The 18,395-nt window shown below is 34.8% G+C and overlaps 1 protein-coding gene and 2 long non-coding RNA genes across 3 annotated transcripts; all 3 read left to right on the top strand.

The window, feature by feature from the left end:
* The first annotated feature begins 1,994 nt into the window (after positions 1 to 1,994).
* LOC123883526 lies at positions 1,995 to 2,693 on the top strand. The gene is made up of 3 exons (XR_006800225.1): positions 1,995 to 2,037; positions 2,134 to 2,224; positions 2,641 to 2,693. It is a non-coding gene; the product is annotated as an uncharacterized LOC123883526 (long non-coding RNA).
* Positions 2,694 to 3,083: 390 nt separating this feature from the next.
* Positions 3,084 to 3,542, top strand: LOC123883593. The gene is made up of 3 exons (XR_006800261.1): positions 3,084 to 3,154; positions 3,230 to 3,329; positions 3,467 to 3,542. It is a non-coding gene; the product is annotated as an uncharacterized LOC123883593 (long non-coding RNA).
* A 13,663-nt stretch (positions 3,543 to 17,205) lies between these two features.
* On the top strand, positions 17,206 to 17,916 carry LOC123886694. The gene has a single exon (XM_045935987.1). The coding sequence runs from the start codon at positions 17,206 to 17,208 to the stop codon at positions 17,914 to 17,916; it is 711 nt and encodes a 236-aa protein (XP_045791943.1).
* The last annotated feature ends 479 nt before the right edge of the window (positions 17,917 to 18,395 follow it).

The raw sequence follows: 18,395 nt of genomic DNA, 5'->3' as shown, positions 1-18,395 counted from the left end.
TGCTATCTACACTGACAGGAGAAGTATGATGCACAATAATTTTTTTAATTAATTAACAATCTAAACCGTAAATATAATCTAAGGGTTATTAAGTTCTCCTCTCATCTCTCATTATAAGACATTGCTCTCACTTGAAGTGCCCCCTTATAATGGTACATTTTTTTTTTTGGTATACGTAGGTAATTCATTTATCAAACCTAAAGCTTGAGTCGTGTCCCGGCCACCGCACCACAAGCTTGCTTCGGCACTGTTTCAGTGAGTCTTTTCCGATCACGTCTCTCCTTTTTCTCCTTGCCTAATTAGTTTTATGCTTTCTTGTCGTTTCTTAAGTTCAATAATGTATTTTCGTTTTTGTTTATTTTCTGATTTTATTAATTCTTTCACTATGTTGTTAATGCTGTTTGTGTTATGCTAGATTTTGCTGTTGCTGTTGTTTGTTTTATACGTTTGGTTCCTATGATTTATTTGTGTGACTATTACTAAGATACCACTTGTGTATAAATGCATTAATTTTTTATTTTTAATAAGAAATATATTTAGAAAAAGAGTAATAAATATATCTAGAATTTTGTAGAGAATTTTATAATTTTATATTTAGGAACACATTTTTTTTTGTGTAAAAGGACTTTATAATTAGGGATGGTGGAAATAGTTAAAACACGGGCAATAGGTAGGTATGAGTATGTATACTTAGGTATACTGACATGGCTAATAAGATTGCTACCCACACATGTATGAGTCTGGGTAGAGTATTTTTTCAAACTGCTGGTACAAAGACTGTCACGACCCAACCTGCACGGTGACCGGCGCACGAACTAATACACACTAGTCCGGCAAGCCTAATGACCAAACTTATCACACGATGCTATTGTACCCTATCCGCTGCCTTCCCAAGCCCAACCCATTTGTTTTTGAAATGCCCCATCATTCCCTCATCCAAACACACTTTAAGACTTTGTTTGCGAATTTGGACAGGGGGGGAGGGCTTTGGGGGGACAAAAGTAGAAGGAAAATTAGAGAAATCTTACATATTTTTTTGAGAGTGTTTTTGGAGGGAACGATAAATGAATGCTTATGATTAATATGTTTTTAATTTTGAGAATATTATAACAACATAGATTGAATTTGAAGAATTCATATAAGGGCAATTCTGTTCAACTAAGGGCAATGTTTTTACAGATTCTGTCATGGATAAAGAGTTTCAAAATGCTCCTGAGAAATCTGCTGTTGACAAGTTTCAACTTATTCCCGAGTTCCTCAAGGTAACTAACTCGTTTGTCCGGCACTGTTGTTTGCATCATGATAATTTTAGAGATAATAATGATACCAATGAATGAATAGTTTTCACTAACTGATGATTTCAATTTTTTAGGTTAGAGAGTTAGTGAAGCAACATGTGGATTCTTTTAACTATTTTGTTGAAACTGATATCAAGAAAATTGTTTGAGCGAATGATCGTATTCAAGCTACTTATTACCCGCATATATATCTAAGGTATGGACTATATCCTATCCTATGCTAGTTTTTGTTACTCTCATATTCTTTATTCTTTTATTCTCGAGAGGCTGGTTGAAATCGCTAAGTTATTTTACTGTTGTGCTAATATACAACATGACATATTTCTGCAGGTTTTTGATGTCAAAATTGGTAAACCGTCAATAACAACGGATGGTATTACTGATGTATCAGCCCACAGACATGCCGACTATCTGATCGAACGTAGGAATCTTTACCCTTGGAATCATGATCTAATGTTTTTAATTGCATAATGCTGGGATATTGATAGAATTCTAACGATGATAAAAAATATTCTCTTAAGTTGCTTGTTAAGTTCTATGGACATTTCAATTTCTTTAGTTTACTTATTCTACTAATTCGAAGTTGTAGCCAGGCCAAATGTTACTCATTTTTGTTGTTCCTAACATGTTGTGAATTATACTTCATTTTGTCCTATAAAAGGTACGCGGCTCCGATAACTGTTTGATATTGAATACTCTCAGTCTCAGGGAACCTGATGACCTAAAAATAATAAAACGGGTAATTGACCCCTATTATTATTATTATTATTATTTTATTATCATTTGAGTTTTGACTAATATATATTTTATTAACTGCAACAATTTTTTCCTGCAGTCCCATATTATTATTGGAATATTGCCTATTATGTTGCGGAGTTGTTGTTGTGTTTTGGATAAGAGAGACGAAGCTGAGCTTGCAAAACTTGGTTCGTTTTATTCATTTAACTGTTTTATTAAAACTTTTGCATTTCTCATTCTTTAAATAAAATCTTACCTTTAGTTTTTCTGTGATTCTAAATACTTCTTTGATGTTCAGAGATGTTACATGTTATTTAATCTGTTCAAGACCTATTGACTTGGGTATAAAAAACAAATTAATTTGAGTTATTTGTTGAATGGTTAAACAAATAGTGTCAGAAATAATTGATCAATATCATTTACAAGAATAAACCGATACACATTTTTTCATTGACTTGTTGAAGTTGTGTGAGATCAGGTGTTTTACCAAAGAATACTTGATAGAATCTTCTGTTTTTCTTATGTAAATATGGTTCCTTTTAACTTTCTTCCAGACAGTTTTCAATTATTATATTTACAAAATAATTCGACGAATCTGTTTCAGGTAATTTTAATACAAGAACAACTTTCGAAGAATAGAATAATTATAGAAACCGGCAAGAAAAAAAAAAGTAAGTAATTTTTTCTGGTATGATGAAAGCTTATTCTTCATCTTTTTATTATGCATATACATATCAACATGCATACATTTATGATTTTTGTCCTCTCCTTACTTGGTAAGCAAGTAAGAGAGTGTTTTTGGACGTTTTTCTCTCACATTAGATATTGGAGTGTTTTCAGAATAATCATAAGGTTCTCTAATGAGTTTTCTTTTCTCCATCTAAAAAGTCGTCGAGTAAAATATTGTTAGCCATGTATGTGGTTGTGCATTTAACCCTTGATGTTAGATTACCGATGTTCTATTTTGTATTATTACTTTAAAGTATATTTTGGTTCCTATTTTGGCTTTCAGCATTACTGCATCTGTTACAAGCAGCACGGAGAAAATGAAAACAAAAACTACGATTGTGATGGAAAGGGAGAAGCTGTGGTTAGAATTGAATCAATTTAAAACAAAGGTTTTCACTTGGCCTTTTTTCATTTTGTCTTATTCACCTTTAGTCCTTTGATTACATTATAATTTGGATGATTAGGTTCCTCTTATGGTTGTAATGAAAACTGAGCGATCAAGAAGTTGCACAATTGATTGGAAGAGATCCTCATTACAGTTCGCTACTTATGCCATCCTTTGAGGTAATTGACATGTGAATTCAGCTATGAACGCATTATGATAAACTACTTATTACGATCTCATCCTTTGTTGTTGTTGTTGTTGTTGTTGTTGTTGTTGTTATCTCTGATCTGTTAAATGTGTTTTACCCTCTGATCAGGAATGTACAAGATGTGGTGTATCCACACAAGCCCAAGCATTGGAGTACCTTGATTCAAAATCAAAGTGAAATCAAAGGTGAGTTATTATTATTCCCATTCACAAAGGATTTCTCCTTCACACAAAATTTATCGAATTACAATATTTGTCTTTCAATCGGACATTCTATAAAACTTGTGCATGTTAGAATTAGCACAACTATTAAATATGATATGTATATTAAAAATTGATAATAAAATTACTAAAATATTTATCTACCTTCTTACTTGAATTTTATTTATATTTTATTTTATATATTATCGAAGTATCAATTAACTATATTAGTTTTTTAATTTTAAATATGTTTTAATAATTTCTCACTGGAATTATATATTTATCTACCTTCTAATTTATTGCTAATGACATGTTGTGCACATCAGGATCAGGCAAATAAATCTCCCATGTTTTCAAACATGCAAGCTGAAGAGGTTTCAAATCATCTCTCTCTCTCTCTCTCTCTCTCTCTCTCTCTCTCTCTCTCTCTCTCTCTCTCTCTCTCTCTCTCTCTCTCTCTCTCTCTCTCTCTCTCTCTTAACTAGTTCCAAATGTATATATACATTAGAAGCAACAACAGAAAAAAAAACACGTTTCATCTTCAACCTCTAGCCGCCGCAGATTTAGATCCAATAGTTGCAGACCAATTTTATCATAAAAAAACCATAATTAATAACTGAGAAAATCATACAAATCATTTATAATATATTTTTGATTTTAATTTCAAATAAAAATGTGTTAAATCAAAAACTAAAAATCAAAATCTGACAAAATATGAAGAACAAATATCCATATTTGCTAAAGAACTACTCAAATTTGTTGAAGAAAATACCCAGATTTGATACCTGAATCATATTACCCATTATGCAAGAGAAAAATTTTGGTAAGAAAAAGATGCATTTAGAGAAGAAGAAGAAGAAGAAGCAAAAAGAGATTTTTGAGAATGCTTAAGAGGAAGAAGATGAAAGAGAATGATAATACGCAAAAAAAAAATGGAAGAGAAGAATAGAAAACATGAATTGGAACATGTGTGTATTTGCAATTGTTAAAAGTTGTGTGGTGACAATTGAAAATTAATTATATTCTAATAATATTATAAAACATATTTTGGTTGACCAATACACTTAAGACACCTAGGATGGACTACCTAGCCCAATCTTATAAAATGGGTAGTTAAGAATTTGCCATTCTTTAAACTCAACTTTTAAGACAAAAATCAACACATAATTATCAACACGAGTTTGGCTTTGCTCCTTTTCTCCTAGCTCCTTTTAGTCCTTTTCTTTTTCTAGATCAAGGACATGTGGCACTAAGATATCTGATGGCTATCATTTAAAGGTTATAATTAAATCATTAAAAATTAAAAACAAACAAAATTGAAAATGCGCAGCCATCTTGTTCATCACCACTTCATCTTCTTCGTCACCACCGCTACCACCCACAGTCACCGCCGCCGACGCCCCCTTTCCGGCCGTCGCAGGACGGCGGTTTTCCTTCCCTCTTCTCAATAGACCACCACACCACACACACACCAAGATCTCAAAACCCAAGAACGCAATATCACAGTTGTAAAGTTGTTCCATCTTCTTCCTCCTGGTTTGTGCATCCACCGCCGCCGATTCGTGGCTGCAATTTCATCCTCCTTTATGCTCCACACCTCGGCATATCCCCGTCACACTATATTTCATTGCGGCATCTTGCCGTCGTATCATATTTCATTGTCGCGTCTTGTCGTCGATGCATAACGCAGCGTATGGGAATATCTAGAGTGGAATAAACAGTGTATTGGGTCTGTGTTTGCTGAATCATTGGGGATTCAAATGGAGTTTGCAATACTAGCTCTGAACAACAATATGCATATTATAATTTTCTATAATTAGCAACTGATGCTGCCGCAATTGTCATATTATAATTTTCTTTTTGCAAGATGTTGATGTCTTAGATTATAATTTGTTTTTGCTTATAATGTTAGGAGAAGCTTGAATGTTGTATCATTGATTAAAAAAATAATAATCTGCTAACACATCTGCAGCTTGAATGTAAATAGCAAACAGGTCACAAAATAGCAAACAGCCACCATATGTCAAAAAACATGTCACAATCCATAAAAAGAGTGTTACAAAACCGCCGCCTGTGACTGTCGAAAGGGGCGTCGGCGGCGGTGGCAGTGGCTGGTAGCAGTGGTGACGAAGAATATGAAGTGGTGATGAACAAGATGGAAAGATAATGAAACACAGACTCCGTGTTTTGCAATTTTGTTTGTTTTTAATGTTTAATTATTTAACTATAACCTTTAAATGATAGCCATCAGATATCTTAGTGCCACATGTCCTTGATCTAGAAAAAGAAAAGGAGTAAAAGGAGCTAGGAGAAAAGGAGCAAAGCCAAAACTCTTAATAACACATAGTAAGAACTTATACAAGCAATGCAAATTACTCCGTAATATATATTAAGTTTTTTTTTAATAAACTTAAATAGTCCACCTAAATTAGTACCGGAGAGACTCAAACCTGAGACTTCAAAAAGGAATGCACTCTCAGGTTCCAAGTTAATGCCACCAGACCAACCCAAATGAGTTACAAATTTTGAACTTATTGTAAGGTAGTTTAGTTTAACATTTCTTGTATACTGTATGATAACTAATACTGGAGTATTGTTTAATTCGCAAAAGTTTTTTAGTTTAGCTAAAAAAAACAAATTGTCCACTAATTCAAAATCTTTGTTAACTTTATTATATTTTATTAATGCAACAAAAAATATAATTGTATTTTTCTAAATTACATCATCTCTTACTTTAATTTTCTATGAAAACTTATTTTTATGAGAACATTAGTTAAAATTTGTTTTTAGAATAATAATAACATTGAATTTGGTAAAAAAATAAAAGAGAACTTGTTTTTATGAGAACATTAGTTGAAATTTGCTTGAATCCACCAAATATCTTTTATTTTATTTTGACAAAAGAACTTTTCTTTTATTATTTTATATCGAGTTTATAATTTTTCACCGAATTTAATCCTCGATTTTTTTTTTCTTATTGTAAAAATCATATATATGACTTATTTTATATTTGCACTTTTGAGTTTTGAAACCCAAACTAGTTTACTAGTCCAATTGGTAGTGGGAATGCGTTAGACATTACTTGAATCCCATGGTATATGGTTCGATTCTCACGGAAGACAAAAACTCCACTAGTGATGGAGGTAGAGAAGATCGTGAGATAATAGTGCCGGGATGCACCAAGGTGGGGCCTGGGCTGTTACACCTAGTGGCTAGAAATTAACTTTTTTAAGGTGAAATAGTGGGAGTACCAGGGTTCGAACCCCGGTCCCTACATTTTACTTGCAATGTCCCAATCAAGTGAGCTATGTTCACGGGACAAAATTTCACCATTTTCAAGGTGTGAAAAAATTAAGGGCATAAACGCACTTTTGGTCCCCCTATTTTGATATTTTTAAACTTTTGGTTTTCCTATTTTAAAAATCAACTTTTTAGTCCCCAATTATCAAAGTCAACACATTTTTTTGGTCTCCTTTCTATTTTAGTGATGTGGCACTGATGACAGTGAATTTATAGCTATTTTAGTATAGTTATTTAGGTAGAATTAGCAACAAAAGCCATGGAAACAAGCCAAGAAACCGAAGAAATGAAGAAATCAGAGCTACAACACAAGGAAATGAAGAATCTTGAAGAAAAGACCAAAAAAGGGCAAAAAAGGGATAAAAAGGCTGTGTCCATCGTGCCACGATGGTTTGTGCCACGATGGAAACCATCGTGGCACGATGAGGATTTGTTTTTAAAAATAAAAAACAAAACAAATCTGCGCAAGCCTTTGTCCCCAAGTAACCCATCGTGCCACGATGGATCTCATCGTGGCACGATGAAGATATGCTTCAGAAATATGTCTGCACCTTTTTCTCATCGTGTCACGATGGATTTCATCGTGACACGATAGATTTGCATGCGAAACCCTAATTTTACTGGGCCATCGTGGCACGATAGGTCTCATCGTGGCACGATGGTGCGTAACTTCCAAGTTAGAAAAAACTATAAATAGAGTCCTCCTCCTCACTATTTTACAGACAATTCAAAGACTGAGTTAGACACAATTCAGCAAACTCAGAGAGGAGCAAGAGAGGAGGAGCTTAGGAAGGCTTAGGGCTTCCAAAGGCAAGGCATCTACGCCATTGGTAAGCATGATTCTTTTCATGTAGATCATTTGTCTAGGTTTCTTGTTAGGTTTTAGGAGGTGAATTGAAACCACCTCCATGATGCTTGTAACCCTCTTGGCCCACGCTGTTAATATAATGTATTTCAATTATGTTATTTAGGGTTGGTTCGGTCGTGACGTGAAACCACCAACCCGGAAAATATAAATAATAAGGCTAGTTGATGAGGTATGATAACTCACAAACATTCTCAGCCTATGAACTCTGGAACGGAGGGAGGCCAGTGAAAGACTGGGCTGGATAGCTATCGTATTTAGTTGTTCATACGAGACTAGGGGCCAATGCGTCCGATGCGCAGAAAATATTACCACGCATGTAGTGAGGCCAGACTATGGGTTGGGATAGTGACATCTTGGAGGCCACCAAGAGTCCCTTCTCATAGGACTGGAAGAATCTTGGGCTTGTGAAGGGCGGTATAGGTACGCCTATATTGCCAATAATGATTATCGGTCCGACCGGGCACATAATTCGAATACTGTTGTTAAGCGGCAAGCGGAGAGGGTCGGATAGGATCCTACCTAAAACCTACTCTTTTTATCTTTATTCTTTACTTTGAATTTGTCAACTTTACTTTTCCGCACTAAAGCCTATCGCGCTTATAATCAAAACCTTTTCAAAACCAAAGCGAAGGCAACTATCATGAACTCAAATAAAGTTGGTTGCACACTGATACGGGTCCCTGTGGATACGAACTCATTCTATCTCGATAGAGTGTGAATTATTACTCGACGAACGACTGGTCCACTTGCCAGACTGCGGTCAAGTTTTTGGCGCCGTTGCCGGGGATTGTATTCTAAGGAGCACTAAGTTTGTTTGAGTTCATCAAAAAAAATTCAAAAATACAAAAAAATTAAAAAAAAACCCAAAAGTTGATGACTGTTATCTTGAACTATGGATGGTCTGGCTAGGCAAAGTCTTGGTACTTAAGCGATCCGTTTGCGATCCACCTCACTTACCTGGGACGTACCATAGAGAGAGAGAAAAACATGAAACACCCAAAAAGAAAACAACATATTTCTTCCAGTGCTACTAAGGTATTTTTTGTTGAGCATGAGAACAGGTACCTCAAGGCACGAGTTCAATCCGGAACCGGAGAGAACATTAAAGAAGAAATTAAGGGCGAGGAAGTTCGCCCTATATCAAGTCAGTACTCTCAAACAAAAAGGACGCTCTCAACAACAATGGGAGACCAGTCACCAACGAGTTACAATGAGAGGGTACTTCAAGAGAACTGACAACAATCAGATCTCTTCAAAGTGGTGGGAGGATGAGTCCAATGAACACTACGACAAACCACAACAAAGAAGAAGAAGAAGAAACAATACCAGAGACAAGTCTAGCAGGACAGAAGAACTAATGGATGAAGAACCTCCAAATATCATGCAATGAGACAACAAAATCCAAGTTTGGGGTGAAAGAAACCAGTTTCAAGAAAACTTCAAAGAAGAAAAAGACGCCAATTTGAGGTAATCAAGGGATGGTTATACCAATTATGCTAGACAGAAGATGAAGAATGGAGTGCTACGAGAGAAATTACGAAGCACATAGAGAGAGACATGCGAACCTATCCTTCTGAATAAGGAGGAAATGCGTCAAGCCAATGTGACGTGAAACCAGCGCTGCTTGGGAGGCAACCTAGGGTGTCAAGCTAATGAGACGTTAAACAAGCGCTGCTTGGGAGGCAACCCAAGGATAAGTTTTTAATTTCAGTATTTTCAATTCAATAAACAAAAATGCTATAATATTCCAGTCATGTCATCTTGTTAAACCCTTTGAGCTTTATTTAAAAATTCAATAACTGCTGTCGTTTATTATCTTGTGCATGCTAACACTGTTATAGGCAAGAGTGCGGCGGTTCGATAAATGAATTTCTGTGATAAGAATTTCATACCTCTAAATACAAGAAACCAAAGGTGAAAGTTCGGTAGGTGATGAAGTTCGAGAGACAACGAGACGAGTGAGGAAGTTGATATTGCAAGATAAGTGTTCAAATCTTCCAGATACCTCAGCCGGTGAGATTTTGAGCCAAATATTTCCAAAGTGGTATCACCAATCTTTTTTCGATCTACTATGAGAGTACCGTAAGTTTGTTTATTTTCTAGAACTTGCTTTAATTCTCTACTTGACTGATTATTTTGATATTACGCGCATTGAGGCAATTGTTTGTTATAACCCAGAGCCTTTTTCAAGCCATCCCTTATATTATTATTATCCTTTGCTAACCACTTTTGAGCCTTATAATCCTATTCTTTTGGTGACAAACCATGTTATAAGCCAAATGACCAGAAAAACAACTACTAAACCCTTGTTGGAGTTAGGTAGAAATAGTTCTCTAGTCACGGCAACAACATAAGTTTGGGGTTACTCATGGAACTAGCAACATCTAAGTTTGGGGTGGGGTAACAAGAGAACTATCACAAAAAGAAAAAAATGAATGAAAAAAAGAGACGGGAAAACATCAAAAATCCCTAAAAAAATAGTCTCTACAAAAAAAAAAAAAAAAGAAGAAAAGAGGTGATAGAAAAAGAACCATACAAAGACACATCCGGTTCTCATTCTCTTGTACCAAACACAAAAAGGCCCCCAAAGGTAATGTTGCATATAAAAATCAAAAGTAGAAGCGCTTAACTCCAATATTTTAGCCTACTTTTTCAAAATATATCCCACCTTTACCTAAGTCACGTTATAACCCTTAAAGACCTCCAAAAATGCGTGAATATCAAAGTTGATCGGTTGTTTAGAATTGATAAGCGACCGCTTAGGATCGTCTTGAAAACAGGTAAAAGAGGAACTTGACCCTAACCGCGACCTGCCGGTAGAACCAAAGTTATCAAGGAAAAGAGGAACTTGACCCTAACCGCGACCTGCCGGTAGAACCAAAGTTATCAAAGAAAGTGCGACCCTAACCGCGACCTGCCGGTAGAACCAACACTATAAAGTTCTTATCTCAAGAACAATGTTCTTATCACAAGAACAAAGAAAAAGTTCTCACAAGAGAAACTCTCAAATTAGATTATATTCCAAGTTCCTTTGAAAAGTACATGATAGTCCTATTTATAGCATATCCTTACATAGTAGGATTTATTGTCCACTACCATACATTCACCATAGGACTTAGAAAATTCCCACTAACATTCTTATAAATTCCCACTAGCCACTATAATGACTTAGTGCACCACTAGGAAGCATCTAGAGAGCCTAGGGAGCAACTAAAGGTCATCTAAAAACTCTCCTAATACCAAAAACGAAAATTACAATAAAAATAAAGAAAATTGGACTTAATTGTTTTTTTTATTTAGTCCTATATTATTAGACCACAATTCAGCCCAAGGATGCTTCTTATCATATGAATTGGGCTTCAAGTTGGGCTCAAGCATCTTCATCCAAATATTTTTTTATGCATTTTTTTATAAGTTTCCTTCCACATGTTTAGGGAACTCATGATCGTATCATTCTCTCCCACTTCAAGAGGATTTGTCCTCAAATCCAAACCTGCATAAATAACTAAAAGATTAGTAACAAAAATTCTCTCTTTTGAATATTTCCTTTCTTTTTGCAAGTTGAATTTTTCTTCTTCAATCTTCTCAAAGTTGACATCTTTTTCAACCTCCTCATTTATTTTTTTCTCATAAATTTCCTTCGCTTCACATTCATTTTTCTTTTCTTCTTTTCTCTCAATATTTTTTTTTCTCCTCCACTTCTATAACATCATTATATTTTCTCTCACAATTTTCCATCTTCTCTACTTCCTTTTCTTTACTTCTCTCAAAAGTAAGATTGCTATCTTCTTCACTAACTTCTCCTTGAGATAAAGACTCTAGAGTACAAGAAGTAAAATAAACATTATTAAAAGGAATGATGACATTTTCGGTAGCCACAAAAACGCTATCAATTTCTTTTTCGATAATCTCTTCTTTTTCTTTCTCACTCTTAGGAATTGTGACATTTTCGATAGCCACAAAAATGTTCTCAATTTCTTTTTCAATAATTTCTTCTCCCTTCACTTCACTTTCAAGTTTCTCCTTGCTCTCTTGTTTTCTTTTCTCTCTACCAATCTCTTTATTTTGGAAGTTACCCCAAAATACATCAAAATTTGCAATATGTTTTTTCGTTTGTCCCTCACTTTTCATTCTTCTATTTTCTATCTCCTTTTCTCCGTTTCTTTTTTTATAATTTTTTCTATAATTCCTCTCTATGTGATCAAACTTTTCATGAAGCTTTTGAAATTCTTGAAATAATAACTTCTCCAAATGTTTCATGGAGACATGCTTTTCTTCCTCCATATTTTTTTTTTCAACTCTTTTTTTTTAACAAGATAAAAAAAAAATGATAGAACAAACCTGATTTCAAGAGCCGAAGCTCTGATACCAACTGATAAGCGACCGCTTAGGATCGTCTTGAAAACAGGTAAAAGAGGAACTTGACCCTAACCGCGACCTGCCGGTAGAACCAAAGTTATCAAGGAAAAGAGGAACTTGACCCTAACCGCGACCTGCCGGTAGAACCAAAGTTATCAAAGAAAGTGCGACCCTAACCGCGACCTGCCGGTAGAACCAACACTATAAAGTTCTTATCTCAAGAACAATGTTCTTATCACAAGAACAAAGAAAAAGTTCTCACAAGAGAAACTCTCAAATTAGATTATATTCCAAGTTCCTTTGAAAAGTACATGATAGTCCTATTTATAGCATATCCTTACATAGTAGGATTTATTGTCCACTACCATACATTCACCATAGGACTTAGAAAATTCCCACTAACATTCTTATAAATTCCCACTAGCCACTATAATGACTTAGTGCACCACTAGGAAGCATCTAGAGAGCCTAGGGAGCAACTAAAGGTCATCTAAAAACTCTCCTAATACCAAAAACGAAAATTACAATAAAAATAAAGAAAATTGGACTTAATTGTTTTTTTTATTTAGTCCTATATTATTAGACCACAATTCAGCCCAAGGATGCTTCTTATCATATGAATTGGGCTTCAAGTTGGGCTCAAGCATCTTCATCCAAATATTTTTTTATGCATTTTTTTATAAGTTTCCTTCCACATGTTTAGGGAACTCATGATCGTATCAAGAATTCTTGCAAGCCTATGGTAAAATGGCAAATTTTACGATGATTGAGAGATAACCCTTTCAATTATGAGTGAAAAATGTGAGAAGAGAGAAAAGATTGAACACAGACTCTTGTGATTATCGGTCCGACTTGCTACTATTGACGTCTCTCGAACCAAGGTACCAACTGAACAGGATCGCAGAGGTAAAAAGATCAGCGGTACCATTGCTGACTATAGAGGATGAAATTCACGTCATCAGTTATTTTGTTTCTTGAACCGCTAACGCTTTTGTTTGACAGACATGTTACTCGAGGACGAGCAACAGTTTAAGTTTGGGGTTGTGATGACAGTGAATTTATAGCTATTTTAGTATAGTTATTTAGGTAGAATTAGCAGCAAAAGCCATGGAAACAAGCCAAGAAATGAAGAAATCAGAGCTACAACATAAGGAAATGAAGAATCTTGAAGAAAAGACCAAAAAAGGGCAAAAAAGGGATAAAAAGGTTGTGTCCATCGTGCCACGATGGAAACCATCGTGGCACGATGAGGATTTGTTTTAAAAATAAAAACAAAACAAATCTGCGCAAGCCTTTGTCCCCAAGTAACCCATCATGCCACGATGGATCTCATCGTGGCACGATGAAGATATGCTTCAGAAATATGTCTGCGCCTTTTTCTCATCGTGTCACGATGGATTTCATCGTGACACGATAGATTTGCATGCGAAACCCTAATTTTACTGGGCCATCGTGGCACGATGGTGCGTAACTTTCAAGTTAGAAAAAACTATAAATAGAGCCCTCCTCCTCACTATTTTACAGACAATTCAAAGACTGAGTTAGACACAATTCAGCAAACTCAGAGAGGAGCAAGAGAGGAGGAGCTTAGGAAGGCTTAGGGCTTCCAAAGGCAAGACATCCACGCCATTGGTAAGCATGATTCTTTTCATGTAGATCATTTGTCTAGGTTTCTTGTTAGGTTTTAGGAGGTGAATTGAAACCACCTCCATGATGCTTGTAACCCTCTTGGCCCACGCTGTTAATATAATGTATTTCAATTATGTTTTTTTGTCTTTTATTATTTAAGAGCTTATTCGTTATTATTGTACAGCCATATAATAATAATGCCATTAGGGTTGGTTCGGTCGTGACGTGAAACCACCAACCCGGAAAATATAAATAATAAGGCTAGTTGATGAGGTATGATAACTCACAGACATTCTCAGCCTATGAACTCTGGAACGGAGGGAGGCCAGTGAAAGACTGGGCTGGATAGCTATCATATTTAGTTGTTCATACGAGACTAGGGGCCAATGCGTCCGATGCGCAGAAAATATTACCACGCATGTAGTGAGGCCAGACTATGGGTTGGGATAGTGACATCTTGGAGGCCACCAAGAGTCCCTTCTCATAGGACTGGAATAATCTTGGGCTTGTGAAGGGCGGTATAGGTACGCCTATATTGCCAATAATGATTATCGGTCCGACCGGGCACATAATGCGAATACTGTTGTTAAGAGGCAAGCGGAGAGGGTCGGATAGGATCCTACCTAAAACCTACTCTTTTTATCTTTATTCTTTACTTTGAATTTGTCAACTTTACTTTTCCGCACTAAAGCCTATCGCGCTTTTAATCAAAACCTTTTCAAAACCAAAGCGAAGGCAACTATCATGAACTCAAATAAAGTTGGTTGCACACTGATACGGTCCCTGTGGATACGAACTCATTCTATCTCGATAGAGTGTGAATTATTACTCGACGAACGACTGGTCCACTTGCCAGACTGCAGTCAGGCACTTATGTGGCATTAGTGAATTGAGAAACTTGTTTTTCGTTTGCATTTGACACTTTTTGTTTTTTAGCTCCAGAGGCCGTACACCTTTTGAAAAGAGTTCAAAGGGTCATGCATAGTAATGTTATGTCGCCTAGGTCTATGAATGTCGTTTTTCAAATATTAGGTTTTGCTATACAGAAAGGTTTAGCGGCGCAACTTATTGTCCGTCTACCTTTTGTTCATATGTAATTATATAATAATAATATATTTGCTGTTTAAAAAAGTCATTATTATTTATAATTAATATTATTATTTAATTTCTTTACAAATTAAAATATTAAAAATCAATTAAAATAAATAATAATATTAATTATAAATGACAATGACATGGAAAATAAGTGCCACATGACTAACATAGGAGGAGACCAAAAAAATGTTGACTTTGATAATAGGGGACCAAAAAGTTGATTTTAGAAATAGGAGGACCAAATTTTTTATTTAACTAAATGGTCAAGATTCTAGTATCTTCCTCTTTTTTCTTCTCTCCTTCTTCTCCGCAGCCCCCATTCTCCCAACCCTAGTTTTTCTTATTCTTCATCCACCAAAAGAGGGGTGGTTTTTGGGTCAATTTTTAATCCAAAATCACCCCTCTGAATTGTTTTTCCTTTTTTAATCAAATAAGTGATTTTCACATATCTTTAATTTTTCCTTTGTGTTTGTCGTTGTCTTTTGCGGCGTTGTGTTTATCGTCGTCCTGTGCGGCGTTTGTTGGCTTTTTGTTTTAGTATCGTGATTTGTTGATTCAGATTGACATATCTACCTCAATTCATTACAGATCTGATGAAGATGAAGACATGGATATCAACGTTGCATATCCGGGAGTATGAATATTCCGGTTACATTTATTTTATCATATTTGTAGGCACTTTCATGATGCCGTTGTATGTTATTAACCTAGGTGCTGCGATATTCTTTGCAGATTCACATTTTTCAGTTTATAGCAATCTTGAATTTGTAATGATCTATGTAAGTTTCAATTTGAATGAATGAATTTTATTTTTAGTCAAAAAAAAAAAAAATAGGAGGACCACAAGTGCATTTAAGCTAAAATTAAATATTTTCTGATTTTACTTTTATGCATAGATTTGCTCAACTTGGTGTTATTAGATTGTGTAGTTCATATTTTTATGTGTAAATTTCTTCAAAAAATAAAAATTATTATTCGGGTAAAATTACATTTAAAGGTCGAAAATATGAAATCTAATATAGGAAAATCGACTAACACCAAAGTTACAAATTTATCCTTAGTAGGTTTAACCACGTTCCACGATTTATATACTTCATTGTAATTTCACTAAAAATAATATTTTAAAAATACAGATAGAATATAAGATAAATACAATAAGAGTCTGTTTGGTGCGCAGGATAGGATATAAAGATGATATTATAAGAAGTTGGATAAGAAAATCGTAGAATAGTGGAAAAATAAGCACATATGATAACTTTTTATTAAAAATAACAATAATAATAAACAATAAGTAGAAAAAATTGACTACACATATATATATATAGACGAAAATTAAAGAAAAAACTTGCAAAAAAAAAAATACTATAATGTTGCTAAGCTAACTTAAAATAAGGATTGAAAATTTGATAAAAAAAAAAAATAAGAATTAAAATAACAAAGAGCCAACATGATAGTATTAAAAATAGGTTAAATTTATTTTTCCTATTGGTGCACCAAACAAAAGATTTAAACATGATAGATTAATTTTATACTATCTTGTCTCTCTATCCAGCGCACTAAACCGACCGTAAGAAGATGATATGGTTAAAAATAAGGAAAACAATTATAGATAAGAACAATAGAGAACAATCTATATTCATTGAAAATGTAAAGAAAATTATACATGAATCTATGCATAAAAATAGAAAATAAACAAAACAACATTAAAAAAAGGAAAATGCTAACGAGTGCCCCCGAGACACTCTTTAAGCACTTAAAATAGTAATTTTTTGTGAAATTTTTATTAAAATGCGTGAAGTTAACGCATTGGAAATTGTAATGTTTTACTTTTTGAATGAATAATTTTCTTAAATAGTATGCTTAAAGAGTGCCCCGGGGCACTTGTTCGCAAAACCCTTAAAAAAATTATAGAATATAGAAAAAAAATAAATTAAATGCACATAAAAATATAAACAATAGAATATAGAAAAAATAAAATAAATACACATAAAATATAAACTTATAGAAATATAAACAATATTTCTGTCAAAAATAAATAAATAAACAATATTTTTACTAATAATGTAAATAAAATATAATAAAATTAATTACTTTCAAATTTATTAAATTACCGTAAACAATTCTAATAAAATTTAATATAATGATCCTAAACGTGATTTTGTTCTGTGCATTACATAAACTATAGCTAAATAAATATTGAAGTGTCATACTCATACCAAATAGGAAGTGATCAAGACTTTTGTTAGGCACATATTCATAGATAAGTATCTTTTCTTGATCTTCAAGGCAAAATCCTATCAATCTCACCAAATTTCTATGTTGAAGTTTGGCTATTAACATCACTTAGTATTCTTTGTGACTCTTTGTGTCCTAGATGTCAAACAGGACCTGAGACTATGGAGCATGCTTTCATGCATTGTGAGTGGACAAAAAGGGTCTGGTTCAGTTCTCCTCTAACCTTACATCATGTTCATGACATCAATTTTAATGAATGGTACCAGAATATGCTAAACATTACAGACCGACAGTGCATGCAAATGATAAACTCTATTCTGTATAGCATTTGGAAGTCTAGAAACGATTTAGTCTTTAATAAGAAAGACATACCTGCCTATAGTGCAATGGAGAAAGCTCTTCAATGCCTTGAGGATTACCAGCGCAGCTGTGATACTGAGAAAGCTCACCCAGATGACTCCACCTCTTCGAAAACTCGGAACGATATAAGCTGGAGTCCACCTCCTATGTCCTGCTTGAAGCTCAACGTGGATTCTCACCTTCTTGAAGGTGTTAGCCGTTGGGGTTTAGGTATGGTTCTGCGGAGGGAGGATGGCCGCTGCATCGGGGCGATGACGAAATTGGTAACAGGGTCGGGGGATGTGGCTTTAGCTGAAACAACAGGTCTCTTTGAAGCTCTTCAGTGGGCAACAAACATCAAGGATATGGAGGTCATTGTTGAGATGGACGCTGCGGTGGTGGTTCGTGCGATTCAGACACGGCGGTTCCCTAAAAAAAAACATCACTTCATTTTTGAATTCTTCTGCTCCTTGGCCAGAAGTTTTGGACCGTCTCTCACAGCTATTTCTTGTCCATTAGGAAGTGTTCCCTAAAACTAAAAAAAATCAGCAGAATGATGGGAAAAAATGCATTATTTACTTATCACATTCATTCATATATTACCTTGTAGACTTGTCCACTCCATATCCCCTTTGCCAATTTTGCTATCATCTGAAAATTTGTTTGTTGCTATTTCAATTGTAGCAAAATCAAATTCCAAGGACTCAGTGTTACTAAATTCAAGCCCGGCCAACTGCATCATATAACAGAAGAGCATTTTTTTTTTTTTTTTTTTGGCTTTCGCACTGGTTCCGACCCACCAAAGGTGGACGACTAATCCAGCTCGTGCGTAGAGGCATGCGCACTGGCCAAGCGTTGTTCCCCCTGGGAATCGAACCCGGTATTCCCCGGGTACGTCCTTGGAAGGAGCTCCTTGCCACTTGAGCCCAATCAACTTGGTTAGAAGAGCATTTTGAAATTAGTACTCATAGACATACCATATACTAATAATTAATTAAGGGAGATTCTATGA

Source organism: Trifolium pratense, linkage group LG5, assembly GCF_020283565.1.
Source record: "Trifolium pratense cultivar HEN17-A07 linkage group LG5, ARS_RC_1.1, whole genome shotgun sequence".
Classification (NCBI taxonomy): Eukaryota; Viridiplantae; Streptophyta; class Magnoliopsida; order Fabales; family Fabaceae; genus Trifolium; species Trifolium pratense.
The sequence above is the reverse complement of the archived record's forward strand: the minus strand, read 5'-3'. Positions and strand labels throughout refer to the sequence as shown.